The 17,271-nt window shown below is 48.6% G+C and overlaps 1 protein-coding gene across 4 annotated transcripts in view; it reads left to right on the top strand.

Moving 5' to 3' along the window:
* The first annotated feature begins 1,086 nt into the window (after positions 1 to 1,086).
* The window catches only part of MAPKAPK2 (MAPK activated protein kinase 2), a 45,128-nt gene continuing 28,943 nt past the window's right edge, over positions 1,087 to 17,271 (top strand). Inside the window, exon 1 of one of the 4 annotated variants that reach the window (XM_039881726.1) lies at positions 1,087 to 1,566. In XM_039881726.1, the coding sequence (XP_039737660.1) occupies positions 1,306 to 1,566 (261 nt within the window). In that variant the 5' untranslated portion in view covers positions 1,087 to 1,305. The remainder of the gene's footprint in view (positions 1,567 to 17,271) is intronic. The other 3 variants (XM_039881727.1, XM_039881728.1, XM_039881729.1) reach the window with 3 other exon arrangements.

Below are 17,271 nucleotides of genomic sequence, written 5' to 3'. Positions count from 1 at the left end.
ATGATCATCCCCAAACCCCATCAGAATATGTATAGAGGCCTTCTGGCAGCTTACATTTAGGGCCTTCCTAGTCTCCTCCCCTGATGTGGCCTACGATGTAGGTCCAGCTATATCCTTAATATCTTTCGCAGAGACATGTTGCTAATCTGAACTAGAACTCGGCTTCTTCAAAAATACCCACTTCTCATGGCTGTAGGTTCAGGGTTTAACTTTTCCACATTGGAAATCAGAACCTATTCACCAGACCTTCCCTTTTATTATGTTCCTTGTCTTATCTAATTCTCTCCACAACTCCACGAAAGGTATTGCTGTTCTTCCGGAAAGCAGCCAGCCAGTTGGTAAAGGCTTTCCGAAATTCAGGCAGTCTGAATGTCAATCCATTCTCTTCCCACCCTGTATCCCTTTTTAAAAGTAAATTTACATGAAAAAAAAATGTTCAAAGGTATAATTACTGAATTGTTCATAGTTACACATGTCTTTATTGAAAAACAATAACTTTATGAGAGAAGAAATACAAAACTCAGAGGAAAATGTTCAACTTAAGAAAATATTTAATATTGGCCTCACATCTATTCCTAGGATAAACGGCCTATGTAGCTCCAGCTCCCCACTGAGATCTCATTCAGTCTACACTTTCAGTCATTTCTCGCCTTCAAAGTACACCCCCTCTTCCAATTGGCTGCTGCTAAGAGACACACAGTTGGAAAAAAGTGGATTTTCTATCTGAACAGCTAATTTCATACGACTCCCCCTTCCCTTTTGGTGGCCCCGATTAAGAACTAGGATTTCTCAGTCCCCGCTCTCTGCCCGGCAAGCCCCCCCAGTCCCGCTTTCCACGCTCCGTGTCTCGCGTCCTCCCCTTTAAGGCCAGCCCTCCCTTACACCCACGCCCCCTCGCCCCGCCCCGCCTCCTCAAGCCCTGCCCCCTCCGACCCTCCCCTTTAAGGACCGGCCCCGGACGCAGACGAGGCTGTGACGCGGCCGCCGGCCCCCGGGCTGGTTACTTTGTCGCGCGGCCGCTTTCCCCCCCGGGCTGGGCCCCTGCCGTCCCGCGTTCCACCGAGCGCCAGGCCCCCGGGGGGAGGGTGGGAGGGAGGGAGCAGGGCCGGTGGGCGCCAGCGGCGCACGGCGGGACCCACGGAGCCCCGCGACCCGCCGAGCCTGGAGCCGGGCCGGGCCGGGGAAGCCGGCTCCAGCCCGGAGCAAACTTCGCCGCCGGGCGGGGGGTGGCGGGGACCCCGTCCGGAGCCGGAGGAGGGAGCGGCCGCGGGTCCTCCGGCCTCCGCTCCCGCGTCTCCCGGCACCATGCTGTCCAACTCCCAGGGCCAGACCCCGCCGGTGCTGTTCCCCAACCCGCCGCCACCGCCACAGCCCCCCGCCCCGGCCCAGCTGCCACCGCAGATCCCGCAGCAGTTCCCCCAGTTCCACGTCAGGTCGAGCCTGCAGATCAAGAAGAACGCCATCATCGACGACTACAAGGTCACCACCCAGGTCCTGGGGCTGGGCATCAACGGGAAAGTTTTGCAGATCTTCAACAAGAGGACCCAAGAGAAATTCGCCCTAAAAGTAGGTTTGGGGCCCGGGGGAGGAGAGGGCGGGCAGACGGGGCTCCCAGGGACGACCCCCCGGCGCCCGGGAGCGGGCGGAGCTCACCGTCGCTCAGCGTGACCGCGCCGACCCCTTCCTGGGACGGGGCGTCCCGGCCGCGGCGGGGCCGTGGGTCCTGGCGCCACGGGTGCCAAGTGCGCGGCAAGGGCGGGGGGCAGCGAGACAGTCAGGTCCCAGCCGACCACGCCGCGGAGACCGCGTTTCCGGTCACCTCCGGTGTGAGTGGCGGGGCCTCGAGAGGACTCGTGAGGACTCTGCCATTTTGGGGTTTGAGCGGGATCCAGCCGAGTCGGAACTGTTGGCTTCGGGACCACTTCTGCTAATTTCACCGCGTCTCGAGGAAGTGATTTTCGGGTGTTGTGGTTCCCCGTCCTCTCCTCCCTCCTTCCTTTCAGCGGGCACAAAGGACCCATTACTCATTGAGCTGGTTGGTCCGTTGGTTTGGAGAAGTCGGATTTCAGAGGTTTATTTAGCCTCGCTCCTTATTTGGGAGCCGGAATGTGTGATTTCACTTCCCTGGGCCTCGCGAGTGCGGCGGTGCCGCCTTGCGGCGCGTGGGCCCGCGTGGTGGGTGCAAGGCTGGGGATTCCGATGGGCCACCGCCCCCCGGAGAAGGAGGAATTGTTTTGATCTGAGAGCTGGCGCCCTCCTACCTTCAGTGCCTGTGAGGCTCCAGATGGGAGGCCAGCAGGCTCCGGCGCGGCTTCTGTTTCCATAGCTCCATTGATCATTGTCAAACCAGTCTGGAAACCACGCTTGGCCCGGTGCTGATTCCGCAGATCCGAGGTGGCCACTTGAGTCCTGGACATGCGCCATCGGTGGACAGTGGGAGGGAGAGTTATCCTTGAGTTGGGGAAATCCAAACTCTTATTTTATTTTATTTTTTTTTAGGACTTGTGGTAGAGGGAGAATGGGAATTCAGTGAGAATACTTACTTCAGAAGTTAAACAATGGACTCGGAGGTCTGATGAGATGAGTGGGTGGGTCCCCAGTGTGGTGGGAGCCAGTGTTCAGAGTCACTAAAAAGATTTTCCCCTCAGAGGGTTTTCAGATCAAACCACATCTCTAAAGGTGACACATCACGCCTCTTTCCCCTGAGGTGTCTTAATGATTGGAGGAGAAAATTACTTCCTGTGTTATATTTCTCTCTTCCCCCTCAACCCTCATGGCTAGTTGTATTTCAGCTATTAATACAAAACTCCAATATGTGTTATGGGTGGAACTGTTGGAATATATAATTAGATGTAATAAAACCTTGGTAGGCACTTCAGGGTTTTAGAGAGCAAGCATGTCCAACTTCCAGATTTTAAGGCCTCTAAAATTATTTTCTTGCTGCTTTCATTCTTTATTTTTCGAGAGAGGTTTCAACCAGTCCCCATATTGTCAGATTTATTTGGTTTCTACTTTAAGGTGTTGCTCTGGGCTTTTGGTTGTTGTTTAATGTTGGACTGTTGGAGAAGGAATAGATTAGCATCTTGAACACTTTAAGACTTTTTGTGCCTTAGATCACTTATAACTGGGGTCAGGGTGGGGAGTAGTTGTTTGACCATGGATGTGACCTTGGAGAGTGGAGTTGAATGAAAGTTTGACCACAGTTAACTCGACCCGTTGAGGAAATGACAGACATTTCTTTCCAGGAGAGTTTTCTGTCTTCTCTGAGACACCATCTGCTTTCACCCATCAGCAGTTTGGGGACACTGGCTGCTCATTTTCTTGGAGAGTTGGAATATTGTATAAAGACTTCAGAACAAAAGCCCTCAACTTCTGCTCCTTTTTCTATTTAATAGACACACAAAACCACCCTCTAGAATGCTTTTGGGTGGCAATTCAGATTTCTGTTGTAATTCATGGGAGAGAAATTTTGATATTTTCTTCCCCTGTGAATAGTTCTGAAAGGGAAAAACCCAGCAGGATTTTAAGTAACACTCAGTTTATTCTTCTTGGGTTAGAAATGGATGAAGATTGAAGTCAGAGTCTGTTTTGACAGGCAGCCTTCTCCCAGATCAGATGAGTTGACTGAACTGTTAAATTGTAGATTTCCCACATATCTTTGTGTAAAAACTTAATAATAGAAGAAAGAAAGGATGAGGCATTCAGAGACTGACAGCAGTGTCAACAGCACTTCCATATCCAAACATTGGCTAAGACATAATTACAGCTGTAGGGGTAATCTGGTTCAAAGGATCCTGTTCCAGACATACACCAAAGAGATTTCTAGGTCTTGAATCTTGATTAATTTAACCTTAGGTTCTGAGAGTGAAGTGATTTTCAAAACCCAGAAGTGTTTTGATTATAAAGCAAGGAAGGATGATGTGTGCGTGGCTGGGGTAGGGTGGCAGGACGGGTTGTCCTATCCAGAAGGTGCCTGAAGAAAAAGGCAGGAGACCTGTACTGAGGCCGTTCCTGGGGCTCTGGAGCAGAGAGCAGGGCAGCAGCAGGGCCTCTGACTGCTGTTTCACAGCTCCGAGAGTTGATGGGAGGTGGCGGCTGCCCAGATGCCCTGCTCCCTGTCTGTGGTCTGTGACTCCTTCACCCTGTTAGGTGAAATCAGTGCTTTAAGAAATAGTCTCAGCTCACCCTGCTGCTTCTCTGTCTGCACCTGAGAGAGCTAACATTTAAATGCTTTTAGTGGGTGCTATGACCTCACCTCGCCATCTCTCCTGGCTGCTTCTGCTGAATTCTGAATCATACTCATACTTCATCCACAGTTGGAAGGGACTTTAGAGGTCATCTCCTCTAACCCCCTCACTTTGCAGATGAGAAAAGCAAGCCCCAGAGCAAAGACTTATTTGAGGTAACATAGCCCTGCACTTGGAAGAGCCAGGATGAGAACCTAGGAGGCCTGACTCTGAGTCTCAGGCTTCTTTCTACTTCATGACTGCAATGGCGTCAGCAGGCTCGGACTTGGGCCTGGCTGCTGCTGCTCCTGAGCCCCTCAAGCTGGAGGAGATTCACTCTCACTTCAGACCCTCTGTGACTTGTGGGCCAGTGGGTGCTGGGCGGTGGGTATTAATCACCTTCCCAGAAATAATCTATGAAGTTAGAGGGACAGCTTATAAACCAACTCAGCAGCTCCATGAGTTTTGAATCTATAGTAACAAGCTTTTTTTTTTTCTTTTTTACCATCCCCTCTCCTTTTTAGGGAGTGTTTGATAGAAATTTAATTTATTCTTATTTTTGTACAAGAATATGGGAATTCTATTAACTATTTATTTGATAGGGGCACCTAGTCTCAACCCACTTGTGTAGTAATTGGTCGTATTCTCCAAAGGGAGAATTCTCAGCTGCTTCCTGCTTCACTGTGTCATGGTGACTCTTAGGTATTAGCTGAACAAATTTAATTAAAGCTGGCATCGTTGTCCCTCTGTGCTGTGTGACTCTGATTAGGTGAAGCCTGTTATTGCTTTACAAAATATAGAATGTTGTCATAACTTATCTCTGTTTATCTTTCCATTGCATGGATTAGAGAAAACAAGGTCCTGTGGTTTCTTCTCCTTGCCTTTCTCCAGTGGTCCTCCCTTCCCAGGTCACTTAGTGTCACTGTGATATGGCTTACTTTGGTGTTCTGAAGAGGAGCCGACGAACTGCTCATGGTTGGTCCGACACTGTTAGAGGGATGGATGACCAGAGCTCTCACATCCCCGCAGTGCAGGCAACGTCCTGTCCAGCACACCTCATGCCGTGTTCCTGTCCAGGAACAAGATCAGTAGTGTGGCTGGGTGACAGGCAGTGCTCCAAATTGGGGTTTGTTGGATGGAATCTCAAGGTGAGGAAAGTTTCATTGACCAAACCAGCCTCTTTTATAATCACTGTGGTTACCGGTAGTTAACAGCTTACTGAGCATCCCGCCATATGTTTAGTTATATAGAGGATGCAGACATATAAAGTGGCCTTAAAATTTGGGGGGTTAAGAAACCGATTTGGAGAAGGTGAAATTAACAAATGCAGTCTAGGTCTGCACTGTTCAGTGTGGTAACCAGTAGCTATGCATGGCTATTTAACTTAAAATTAATTAAATTAAACTAAATTAAAATTTAAAAATCAGGTACTAGCCACGCTTCAGGTGTTCAGTGGTTACTTGTGGCTAATAACTACTAAATTGAACTGTGCAGAAGAACATTTTCATCTTTGTAGAAAGTTCCACTGGACTTTGCTGGTCTAGGAGTTAAATTGTATGGTTGGGAAGAGAGGAACTTTGAAATAGAGCAATTTGTGAGGACTGAAGGAGCCAAGGACAGCTCATTACAGGGTCCCTGAGGAATGAGCAGATCTGCAGGAGATGATGGTGACATTGGCCCTGGGTAGATTTGAGGGGAGAGCAGGAGATCAGGCTGATAGGGAGCCAGTGGGGCTGGTGGCTCAGAATTGAACCTAAGCCATTTTTTGTATTAAAAGCAGGTTTTAAAGTGTTTGAAGGGCATAAAGTAAACAGGATGTTGTAAAGAAAGTTATGAATCACTGAGGTTGGGGCTTGTGGTTTTTTGAGGGGGGATTTCAGAGCCCCTGTCCCTCTCCTGGGGCCTTGGCCCCCGTCTACTGCAGCAGGGCTCTTGGCATCCACTGAGGCAGGATCAAAGCCAGCTTGGCTCACGGTTCATTTTCACTTGTGAATTCTGGGATTTGCTAGAGCTTGAAAATAATCTCCAGCTAAGATCTGGGATCAGTGGCTTACAGAAGGTGGGGAGTGGAGAATAGCAGCCCCAAGCCTTGGGCCCAGATATTGGTGGGTTTCTGGGAAATGAAAGAGCTCCTTTTCAAGAGGATGGAGGTATTGGTATCCATGATTAAGATGTTTTGACTGCTTGGGATCTGAGAAGTTGGGCCATCATCAGTTGATGGTTTTAATTAAGAAGCGGGTGCAGGGGATATAGGGCGAGCCCAGCAGAAGCCAAGCTTCAGGACTGCTGGAGGCAAACTTAATCCCGGGCCAAATACTGGGGTTGGGGGAGGGAGCTAAAGCTCTTGTCACCCGCTGTGGAGTCTGTGCCAGGAGGAATGTCAGCCACAGTGGGGAAGGACAGGGCACCAGCATCTGCTTCCAAGTCCTTTCACAGTTCCCAAGCGGCCCTCCTGTGTTCTGATCCAGGATTCTGTGTGGTGGTTTGATGTCTGTAGTACAGGATCCATGCTTTCCTGCTTCATCTCCTCTACTTCAGGCCCTTCCCAGGATCATCTGAGTTCTCTTTTCCCCTTTTTCTGTACTGTATCTTTCCAGGTGGGTCAGTGTCCCAGAGGGAGGTGGGCGGGCAGGGCAGAATTGTTCTTTGTGGTTGAAGGGGCTGCAGCTGCTCTTGGTAATGATTTAAGGCCCGGTTGTAAAGGGACTCACACCTCCTTGCACCTTTGAGCTGACAACACTCCCCTGTCGTCTTTCTTGACTCTTTCCATCTCACCAAGGAAAAGGCTGGGCCAGTCCAGCAGGTTGAGTGGTATGTCCAAGGTCTTACCTGGTGTCAGCATCAGAACCATGTCTTGGGACTTGCTTCCTTGGGACCGCCTCTTGGTCTGGGTTCCTTTGGTTGTTTGGGTGCCAGAGGTAGTAGTACCAGGATTGTAGACCTGGCAGTACAAAACTGAACTCCACTAACTGGTCACTAGGACCTTTCTACATAGGTCACCTTATAAACGGAGACACTGGTAAAGAGAAGGGGCGACACCTCTGGGCAGCTTTATGTCCACCAGGTATGAATCCAAATCAGATTTTTTACCTTTTCTAGTCTTTAGGGGATGCTGATATTTTGTATTTTAAGATACGTATGGATAGAAATATCTAGAGATGAGCCTGTTACTATGTGTTATGTGATAGATTAGAAAGAAAAAAAAGAGGTCTAGTCTTTGTGCCCTGCTAGCGAGTTATGTGACCTTGAGCAGATCAGTTACACTTTCCAGGCCTCAGTGCACACATCAGAGGGTCAGGCTACTGGTGGCTTCTTGAACACTAGCATGTGGGACAGGGGAAGGCTGTGCTGGAAATGAGTTCGAGGGCGGGCAGGATAGCTCGCTGACTTGCTCCATGTCTGACCATCAGCAGTATGTGGGCCAGTGTGCATGCCTTTTTGATAGGCTTAATTAACGCCGTCCTGTAGGGTAGCCTGTGTCCAGTTAATTAATAATCATCACTGACTAGCTGCTCCTTTTCTTGTGTGAAGACTCGGAAGGTGTTTTAGTTAGCAGAGAGGATGGGCCGGGTAACTCTGTGTGCTATGAGTCTACTCTTTTAGGGCAGTGGTGGCTCAAGGTAGACATGGAGAATTCTTTCTCTTCCTCATCCAAAACTCTTTCCCCATTTGAAGTTGTGGTGCCAAACATGGCCCCTGTGATTAGTGGTGCAGGCTGTGCCCTGCATAGGGGCACCTGGCTGAGGGAGGAAGTGAGGGCTGTAGTCTAGCCCAGCATCTACTTGTTAAGCTTTGCCTTGGCGTGTGCTCGGTCCATCCAAACGACTGCCTTCTTTTTCACTCAGAGATATGGTATGAGCTAGGGGCCGTTCTGAGATGAGAGTTGGAGACTGATTCCCAGAGCTGATGAGGAAATTAGGATTTACATCCAGGTAACACTTTTTACCATAGGACTGGGTAAGAAGGGATATCAGGAGTCTGAAGAAGCGAGAGGAGAAGGCGGATGCCTGGCGATGTCTGTTCTTTTTCTCCTTCCTGCCCAGTCAAGGCTAATGTAGTGGATTCAGCCCTGGAGCTTTTGGGTCCTGTGTGCCAGGTCATCAGATTTGGTTGGAGGAAGAAGAGACACAGTGAAAAGCACAGTGTGGAATTCTTGGGGTCTTTATTCTCTGATCCAGTAAACACCTTTATGTGCCATCCAGCAGGCGGTAAGGGCTGGGACATGGCCTCAGGGTCAATCTGTATCTGTAACTGATGTTCTCTCTAAGACCAGCCAGGCTGTGTTTTTATTCCTCTAGGAACCTGAGGTGCCCCAATGGGTCATAAGAAAGGGCATCTTACTCTTAAGGGATGTGTCCAGGCATCTCCATGGCCAGTGTTCCCCAGGACTTGTCCGGGAGGTGAAGAGCGGTGACCAGAGGCAGAAGCTTTGTGGCCACCGTTGGAAGTCTTTCCTGTCTCAGAGACGATGAGGGGAACACAGGGAGCCTCCGTGTCCATGCTTTCTCTCCACTTGGCTTATCATGATGATTCTTCTTTTGAATCTGAAGCAAAGGTGAAATCTCTCCAGTGCCAGGTAGGGGAGGGGCCTAAGAGGAGACTCACTGACAGTCTCCCTACCAGCTCTTCCACTTTCATGTTCCTGGGGGGCTCCTTCCCCCCGCCCCTCCCCATGCAGATAGTTGAGTTGGTCACTTTGCTGCCATTTTGATTATTCATATCATTACGAGGCTGCCAGGCCACACTGGGCATTTGCAACCTGGTCTCCTGCCCAGGGCCCAGAACTGCTACTCAGTCCCTCTGTCTCAACAACTAAAAATAAACCTGCCACTGCCACAGTCTCCCCTCACTGCCAGGCCCTGGTATCTGTCCAAGGTCTTCTTGCCACACTTCTGAACTTCTCTCTTTTCACTCATGCCCTCCCCATTTGCCCCTTTGCTTCCAGCCTCAGATCAGTAGGTGGTTTGGGATCGACTCATTTTCTGAGTGCTGGGAGAGGGCTGTGACTGGTGTTTGTCCAGGTAGCAAGCTGTATGTGCACAAAGACTCTGGGGAGCTGCCTTGCTTATTCCCCACTAGGGGAAGGGTGAGAAAAGGAGGAGGATGACTAAGTTCATCAGTTGATTACGCTTTTGGCTGTGCTCGCCTCCAGCTCTGGCTTCCTTCAAGCTCCACCTGCAGGCAGGCCTGCTTCCAGGAGGTGTGTGGAGCTGAGGAGGAGAGCCCTACCTGCAGCTGTCCCAGGCCCTCACCTCACTGCCCTGGGACTGAGCATGCTACCTGCCTTAGGACTCCTGCCTTGTTGCTAAGCGATACTAGGCACCTCTCTCCACCTCTGCAGTGTGGGGCTTCAGGTTACCACACTCGCAAGTGTGACCTCATCTTGTTGGCTTCCAAGAATAACTGGGCTCTGGCTCTCAGGCCTTCCTGAGTCAGGCCATGGCCCCTCTGGCCCTCTCTGCTTAGCCATCTGCAGGGTGTCACAGAGAGCATGGGTCTCTTCTACCTCCTGACTGTGGGGGGCGGGGAGCTTGGTGATCTGTGTCCACTGAAGTCCACTGAAGTAACCTCTTCCCTTGCCTCCCATGGATCCTGGGGACTTACTGAGGAGGTGAGGAAAGGGGCTCTGGTAGCTGGGATACCTGTTCAAATGATGGAATCTGGGCAAAGTATTTCCTTTGGTTTGGCTTTGGCATTCTCTCCTTTCTGAATTTTCTAGTCCTTGGACAGGTGTTGGTATTGATCACAGTGCAGGAGGAGAGGGTTTCATGTCTGTGTCTGGGATGAGGGCTTATTTGGGAGATGGGTATGTGGGGAGAGTGATAGGAGCCAAAGCAGGACTTGGAGGGCCATCTGCCTTCGTGAGGGGTACAAATCTAGACCATGTCTCCATGTCTGCCTTCTGCAGTCTGTCCCCCTGGGGCCTCCTTTCCACTACAGAATTTCTCTGCCAAGGCCCATTGGCCTCTGCAGGGGAGGAGTTGGGTGTAAATTACTAAGAGTTTATTTTTAACTCTGACAGAAGGAGCCCTGTCCTTGGGTAGCCATGTTATCCTTCTTTCCCCATTCCATGCCCGCTTCCCTGGCTTCTATAATGCGTAGAGGAACGCTGGTAGGATCCTAAAGGCCAGGCTCCGCAGGAGCTGGGAAGAAAAGTCTAAGTGAAGAATGGCAGGTTGCTTGGCAGAGCTCAGTCGTGGGGGCTAGGGAGGGAGAAGGATGGCCCTGGGCATTTGAGGCCACTGGTGGAACTTGGAGCATCCTAGGAATGTAGATGGACTGGTGAGGAGAGTGTGCGCTTTGGAGCTTAGAGCACAGAGCACTCTGCTCTGCTGTGTTGGTGACGGCGGCAGGGGGTCATCTAGTGCCTTTTCTCCTGCCTCTCTCCTTATAGATCTCCAACAGGCAGAAGGCCACAGGGGCTAAATGAGCATGTTTAGTAAGTAACTAGCTTTATATAAATGCTCATGTTTATAGAAATACCGGATTTTGTTATTCCTCTGGCTGTCAGGCTCACGAGCTTCATATTCTTTCCACTAGAGCCTGTGTGGGATTCTCAGGTACTTCATACCCTTTGTGTCCTCTACTCTTGGCAGTGCTGCTGGAACCTGTGCTAAGAGGTGGAACAGGGGTGCGAGTGCCCCTTTGCATGGGTCTCCTGATTTCATGGAATTGTTTTGTTTACCTTGCCTTAGATTTTTTTTTTCATAAAATTGAGTTTGAGGTGTAATTAGAGAAAGAAGGAATAGCAGAAGGGATGGGCAGTAGAAACACGGGACTGACTCTGAGACCCTTAGCCAAGGAAGGTCTTGGCCCTCAATTCCTTGGAGTGCACTGCGGCGATTAGTTTGCCTAAAGCCCAGCTCCGATCTTTGCAGCTTCCCAGCTTCCCTTCAGCGGGTTCCCTTTGCCTGCAGAACATAGGAGATGTCCAGATCCTTCCCTGATCTGACCCCAGTAGTTTCTTTTTTGTACCTGAATGCATGCTATGTTCAGCTTAAGAGCTTAAGAGACTTATCTATGCTGTTTTTTTAATAGGACTCTGCTTTCTCACCCCTTTACCTTGGCTGTCCTGTCTGTCTGTCCATCTGTAGTGTCTTTGCCTCCCTGCCCCACCCCTCTCTGCATTTACCTATTTTACCTTGTATGAATGATGCTGCTACTTTCATGAAGCCTTTCGCACCAGAAACAGATCTCTCTCATGCCTCCCTGTCAAACTTTCCAAGATAGTTTTACCTTTTATTCCACATTTTAAATGTCTTTCTCCATGTGCAAGGTGTTCCTCTAGATATTGGATTCTAAGTTCCTTGCAGACCCACATCTTCATTACTTTTGTATACGTTTTCCATGTGGTGACTATATGCCATCATTAAAATAAATCCGTAGAGTTCTTTGGCATTGTGCATCATACCTAGCTGCCTAATAAAGGTGTGACAAGTGACTAATAGTGGATGCTACCTATATAAACATAAGGTACTAGTGGTGATCCTCAGGGTTGAGGTGACATTTGAGTGCGCCTTGGAAATATTTGGGACAGTTCTGGGAAAATGACAATGTTGGGTTGGGCTCTGTATGACTGAGCCAGGTTTATGTGAAGGTCCCCCCCAGTGTCTGTCCCTGTTCTTTCCCCTGTCTACTAAAAAGCCACTCTCAGAAGAGTGTTCTGGGCATTTCTTCCAACCACCCACTCGGATTTGCTGACTCAAGCTGGCACCTTCTGTTTCTGCTAACGGAGTTCTCGTTCTTGTAAGGGCCCTGACCACAGTTTCCCATTGATGCCTCTCCTCCTTCTCCTCCCTCTTCCAGAACCCCTCCTTTTCCTGTTCCGCTGTGGAGGTGACCCTTCTGCTTCTAGCAAAACTTTGAGCCAAGGACAGATGTGGAACTTGCCAGCTTTCCTACAGCTTTTGTCATTTAGTTAGCTTCAGACACAGCACAGATACACAGATGCAGTCCAAGGTGATCTATCTGCCGGCCTTGCTCCCTTGTGTTGCAAGAGGACTGGCGTTGCACACCGAGTTGTCGGGACTGAGGTCAGAGCTTTGAACCTCGTGGGGCCACTAAACTCCATGCCACAGGTTTCCAGGGGAAACAGAACTGGACTGGTATCCGAGAGACCTGGCTGTGTGGTCCTTAGCAAGTCCTAGAACCTGTCTGGGCCTCACTCGGTTTCCTCACTTGTAAATCAAAGGGCTCAGACTTGAACTGGAAGGATTTTGCATTGAAGGACTTTCTTCATTTGCTGGTTTTGCAGCCTCACTGCTGGGAAACAACCCAATACTGGTAAAGAGGTGGTCAGCCCAGGTTCCAGGGAGCCTGGGGGCTGGGAGCCATCCTCTCTGTCCTTACCATCTGCAGGCCAGTGTTCTTTCACCCTCTTCCTGGCTGTAGTATTTTTATTCATTGAGTCATTGAACCAATGTTTACAAACATTTGTGCCTGCCTCTTGTCTCTCCTGCTGACTGGCCATCAGGAAGCCCAGATGGCAGGATTAGCCTAGAATGGGTGATTCTTCAGGGTCATCTGCTTGGCTTTAGACCCCTTTAATGCCTCTGTTTTATGAGATGAGAGGAATTTCAAACAACAAGGGTTATTTCTAGCAGCTTAGACTAGACCCCTGCCTTTCTAAGCAGGATTTGCCTTAGGGTGCCTTCTATCCCTCTGAGATCCAAAGCAACTTACTACTCAAGAAAATTAATTAGAGCCAAGAATGACTATTGCAGCCTCCCTAAGGATAGATCAGAACAGCAGATTAATTTTGATACATGTAACAATCTTCTATCTTCTGTTTCATTCAGATCATTGTTGAAAGTTTAGCAACACTGTGAAGGTTTCCTAGATTAACAACGTCTTTATTGAGCAGACACTATGTATCAGGCATTGTTTTAGGTGTTTTACTTATATCCTCGTTGTTAATCTTTAATAATACTGCCAAGTAAAAGTCCTCATTTTATAGAAGAGGAAACATGTTCAAACATGTTCAGAATAATTCACTCATTCACAATTATTTATTGAGCACCTACTAAGTGCTGTGCAGGATTTTAGGCTCTGGGGATACATCACTGTACAAACAAACGAAACAAAAATTCTGCCTGCATGGAGGTTGCATTCTAGCAGGGGGTGACAGACAAAACATAATTAAAGCGATACAACTTTTTAGATGGTGATAGGTGTAAAAGAGAAGCTAAAGCAAGGGAGGAGGCCCTGGAATGCTGGGAGTGTGTGTTTTAAATAGGGGCTCAGGCAGGGCTGTACTGCAAAGGTGACATTTGAGTGCGCCTTGGAAATATTTGGAGGGGGAAGGGCATCAGGCAGAAGGATTAGCAAGTGCAGAGCCCTGAGGCTGTTACTGATGGACTAACTCTAAAACCCCAGCTCCTTATAGCTTGCAGTACTGCCTTTCTAATAGTTCTTTGTGACTGCATTATAATGCATTACTTAGTTGACCTAGCAATTTATGTTTTATCATCAAATATTTATGCAATGCTTATTTTGTGCAAATTACTACAGTAAAAAGATGTAGGCCCTACCTTTGGGAACTTAAAATAGTTTAGAGGTGTGAACACCTATGTATGTATAAGGAATGAAAGGAACAAAAAAAGACTGCTCCCTAAATCTGGATTGTGCCCTTTCACACATATTCCTACTTGACACTCCGACAGGCAGTACCGCATGTCCTCTAATAATAACATCCTTTCCTTATGATGTTGATAAGATGCTGCTGTAGGAACTTAACTTTTGTTTATATCAATTAGCCAATGGTAAAATGGTTTCATTATCTATTGTTTCACTTAAAGTCACAGAACCTATTGATGACATTAAGTGAGGACTTACTATACCTTTCTGACAGAGGTAGGCCATGTGGTCTGATTCCTGCCTTTATACATGAAGAAAGAGGTTCAGAGAGGTGATGGGGAAGGGGTTGGAGTCAGGCAACTGGGCGGCCACAAAGGATGCAGAGACATGGGTGGATTCCTCAAGGCTGGAGGGGATTAGGAGGTGGGATCACTTTTGCCTGGCACTGGCAGAGACACTTCATGGACTCACCCCTGTGACACACCCAGGGGACAGTGCACACAAAAATTTGGCCAATGGGAAGGTTTCTAAGACTTGTGTGAGAAAGATCACTAGGTATTCCCACCTTTTGTGTGGCTGAGGGGGAAGGAAATGATGTCTCCCCACAGATCTTTCTGGTAACAGGGAATGCTGGGATCGGGTGTTGCCTGGCCATCACATAGAACCAAGATGGAAGTGGGTAAAGAAAAGGAAATGGCAGGCTGAAGCCATGGCAGAGGTTATTTTTATCCTCTTTTGGGTTCTCACAGGGCTTCTCCTTTGCTCTGAAGAATTACATCCTTTATGTGTTCTGCCTCCCAGGTGAAGGAGTGGCAGGTGGCAGGCAGGGTGATGGGGAGGTCCTCTGCCCCTGCGAGCTCTGGCTGGCTTTACTTTCTGCCTCTCAGGAGCTGGGTGAGCAGAAGTTGGGGCTTGGGATGGAGCCGACCGACCGTTAATGGGAAAGTGAAGCAATGGGTCAGGTCTGTTTTTTCCTGAGCATGTCCTGTGACAAAGGAAGTTGCAACATGATTTTCTTTCTTTTTTCTTTCTTTTTATAGAGCAAGAAAGGGAAAAAAACATTTTCCAGTAAACTTCAGAAAAAGTATCTGGTCTTTGATGGATGGTCATTGCTCCTCTCTCCCCACAATGCTTATCAGCTATCTTTCTTCCATCCTTCTTCCTCTGTACCTCCAGTGTCCACCTTCTCTGAGGGATTCTACAGCAGGCTAGCTACCTCTCCAAAGAGAAGATAGTCATGACTTGGGTTGAGGGAGCCTTGAGAAGGTATCTTATCCATTGCCCTTCAGGTGAGAGAAAGGCTGTACCAGCTGATGCCTAGGAGGTGGCCTGGTGGCCTTTCCTTGACAGTGAGAGCTGTTTAAATATGACAGGTGCTCCCGATACCCACCTGGCCTCGTTTGCTGCTGCGTCAGTCTGTGTTCATTTGGTATCCCAGAAGGTGGAGGCAGTACTTGTTTCTCAGCTCAGATGACCACACTTTTTGGTAGCTTCAGAGCACGTCTTGGCAGATGCTGGGAAAAGGGGCCCAAAGATGTGGGAGGCAGAAATCAAGGCTGGAAGACCACACATGTTCATCCGGAGTCTTTGGTCAGGTTTGAATTTGGCCTTTGTGTTGTGCCCGGGCAGGAATCCAGTTGTGTTTGGAAGTGTGTAGATGATATATTTTTCGGATGAAAACATTTGAGGTCTGGAAAAGTAGTGGAACTTTACGTGCGTGTGTGTGTGTGTGTGTGTGTGTGTGTGTGTGTGTGTGTGTGTGTAATTCATTTCCTCTCTCTCAGATTTCTATATCCCACTCCAGCCCAAAAGTTCCAGTACAAACCTGGTTTCAGACTCTAGCGTCAGTCGACTACAGGACATCCTAGATTTTCCCTGAGAATGAGGTTTACTTGCTCTGAGGAAGCTGCCTGGGTTGGGAATGGCTGCTGGTGCTGCTGCTGCTAACTGCTTTCTTGGGCAGAGCAGGGCAAAGTCCTCAGGGGTGAGAGTTTTTGTTTAGGCTCATTGTTCTCTCTACCTGTTGGCTATGGTACAGCCGACACAGAACTCCTCCTTTCCTGCTGAGTTCTTTGAATTTAATCTCCCCTTCATCGGGTAGGTCTCTTCAGGCTGGAGATGAGCTCTGAGTGGTGGCAGTGGAGGGAGTGGGGTCAGAGTTTGCTTGTTTGCCTGGATCCCACAGTAAGCTCTTTCACAGGAAGCTGTGCTGGCCAATATGGTAGCCACTAGCCACATGTGGCTATTTCAATTTAAATAAATAAAATGAAAAATTAGTTCCTCTGTAGCACTAGCCACCTTCGAGTGCCCAGTAGTCACGTATAGCTAGTGGCCCCAAATTGGGCAGTGCAGATAGAGAATGTTCTATCATCACAGAAGGTTTTCTTAGTGCTGGACTCTGAAGTAATCATTCTGTACCCTGGTAAAGATTTGTCTGAGCTGGAAGGAGATTTGTGGAAGAGCATGAGGGGAGGTTTTGAGGTCCAGGCCAGAGGGTAAAGAGAGGATAGGCATTTAGAAGGGGACCTTAAAAAGTATTCACTTTGTCTTGTTTAGGGCTACATCCCAGCAAATGGTCATCTAACCCAGTGGCTTCCAAACCAAGTCTGTTGTCAGAATCACTTGTGGGTAACATTTGAAAATACAGATTCCTGGGCTCCATTCTTTGTGTGTTATGGAGTTCAAGACTCTCTACAGAGGTGGTGTTCAGGAATGTGTGCTTTTATTTGTAATAATTATCTGGGTTTGGCCACCACTGATCTATCGAACCTATGCTTAAATTCCTCCGGTGATGGGGAGCTTGCCCCTTTTCAAAAACTTACCATTAAAAAACAGTTGTTCTTGTTAAAGTTCAATGTTTATTGAGTTCCAGATTTGGTTCCCTGCACTTGTAAAATCCATTAGTGCTAGTGTGTGTTCCAGAGTTTCACAGAATGCATCAGATCTGTCTTCTGCACACACTGTCACAGCACATTTTCAGAGTGCTAGGGCTGCCAGAGGCTCCAGAGAGATGCAGAGAGCTGACACCATTCCCAGCCTCCTTCTGATTGTCAGGCGCTGCTGAGAGATTCAGAAAAGGTCCCCATCTCAGTAGACCCTGACAATGGAGTCCCGAGGGTTGTCCAGCTGGTGTGGCCCACGCGTACCCTCCACCTCTCTGCTGCTCCATAGGAGAGAATCCCTGTTTCTCTGCATTGTTAACACTTGCTTTTCAAGAGGTGTGATATGTTTTTCTTCAGAAACCCAGCCATCATTCCTAGTCAGAGAGGACCACGAACATCACTTGTATTTAGAGACCTTCAATAGCCTTGCCTCGCCTCCATTATGAAGCTCAAACTCCTTAACACGGTATCCAAGCAAGCTGGCTCTGACCTTCCCTTCTGCCTTTACCTCCACACATTCACGTCATCTGCCAGAAGGTGGCTCCTTCCCGCACTGCAGAGCTCTCATGTTTCCATAGCTTTGCTTG

The sequence above is a fragment of the Pteropus medius genome, unplaced genomic scaffold (assembly GCF_902729225.1).
Source record: "Pteropus medius unplaced genomic scaffold, Ma_sr-lr_union100, whole genome shotgun sequence".
Classification (NCBI taxonomy): Eukaryota; Metazoa; Chordata; class Mammalia; order Chiroptera; family Pteropodidae; genus Pteropus; species Pteropus medius.
The sequence above is the reverse complement of the archived record's forward strand: the minus strand, read 5'-3'. Positions and strand labels throughout refer to the sequence as shown.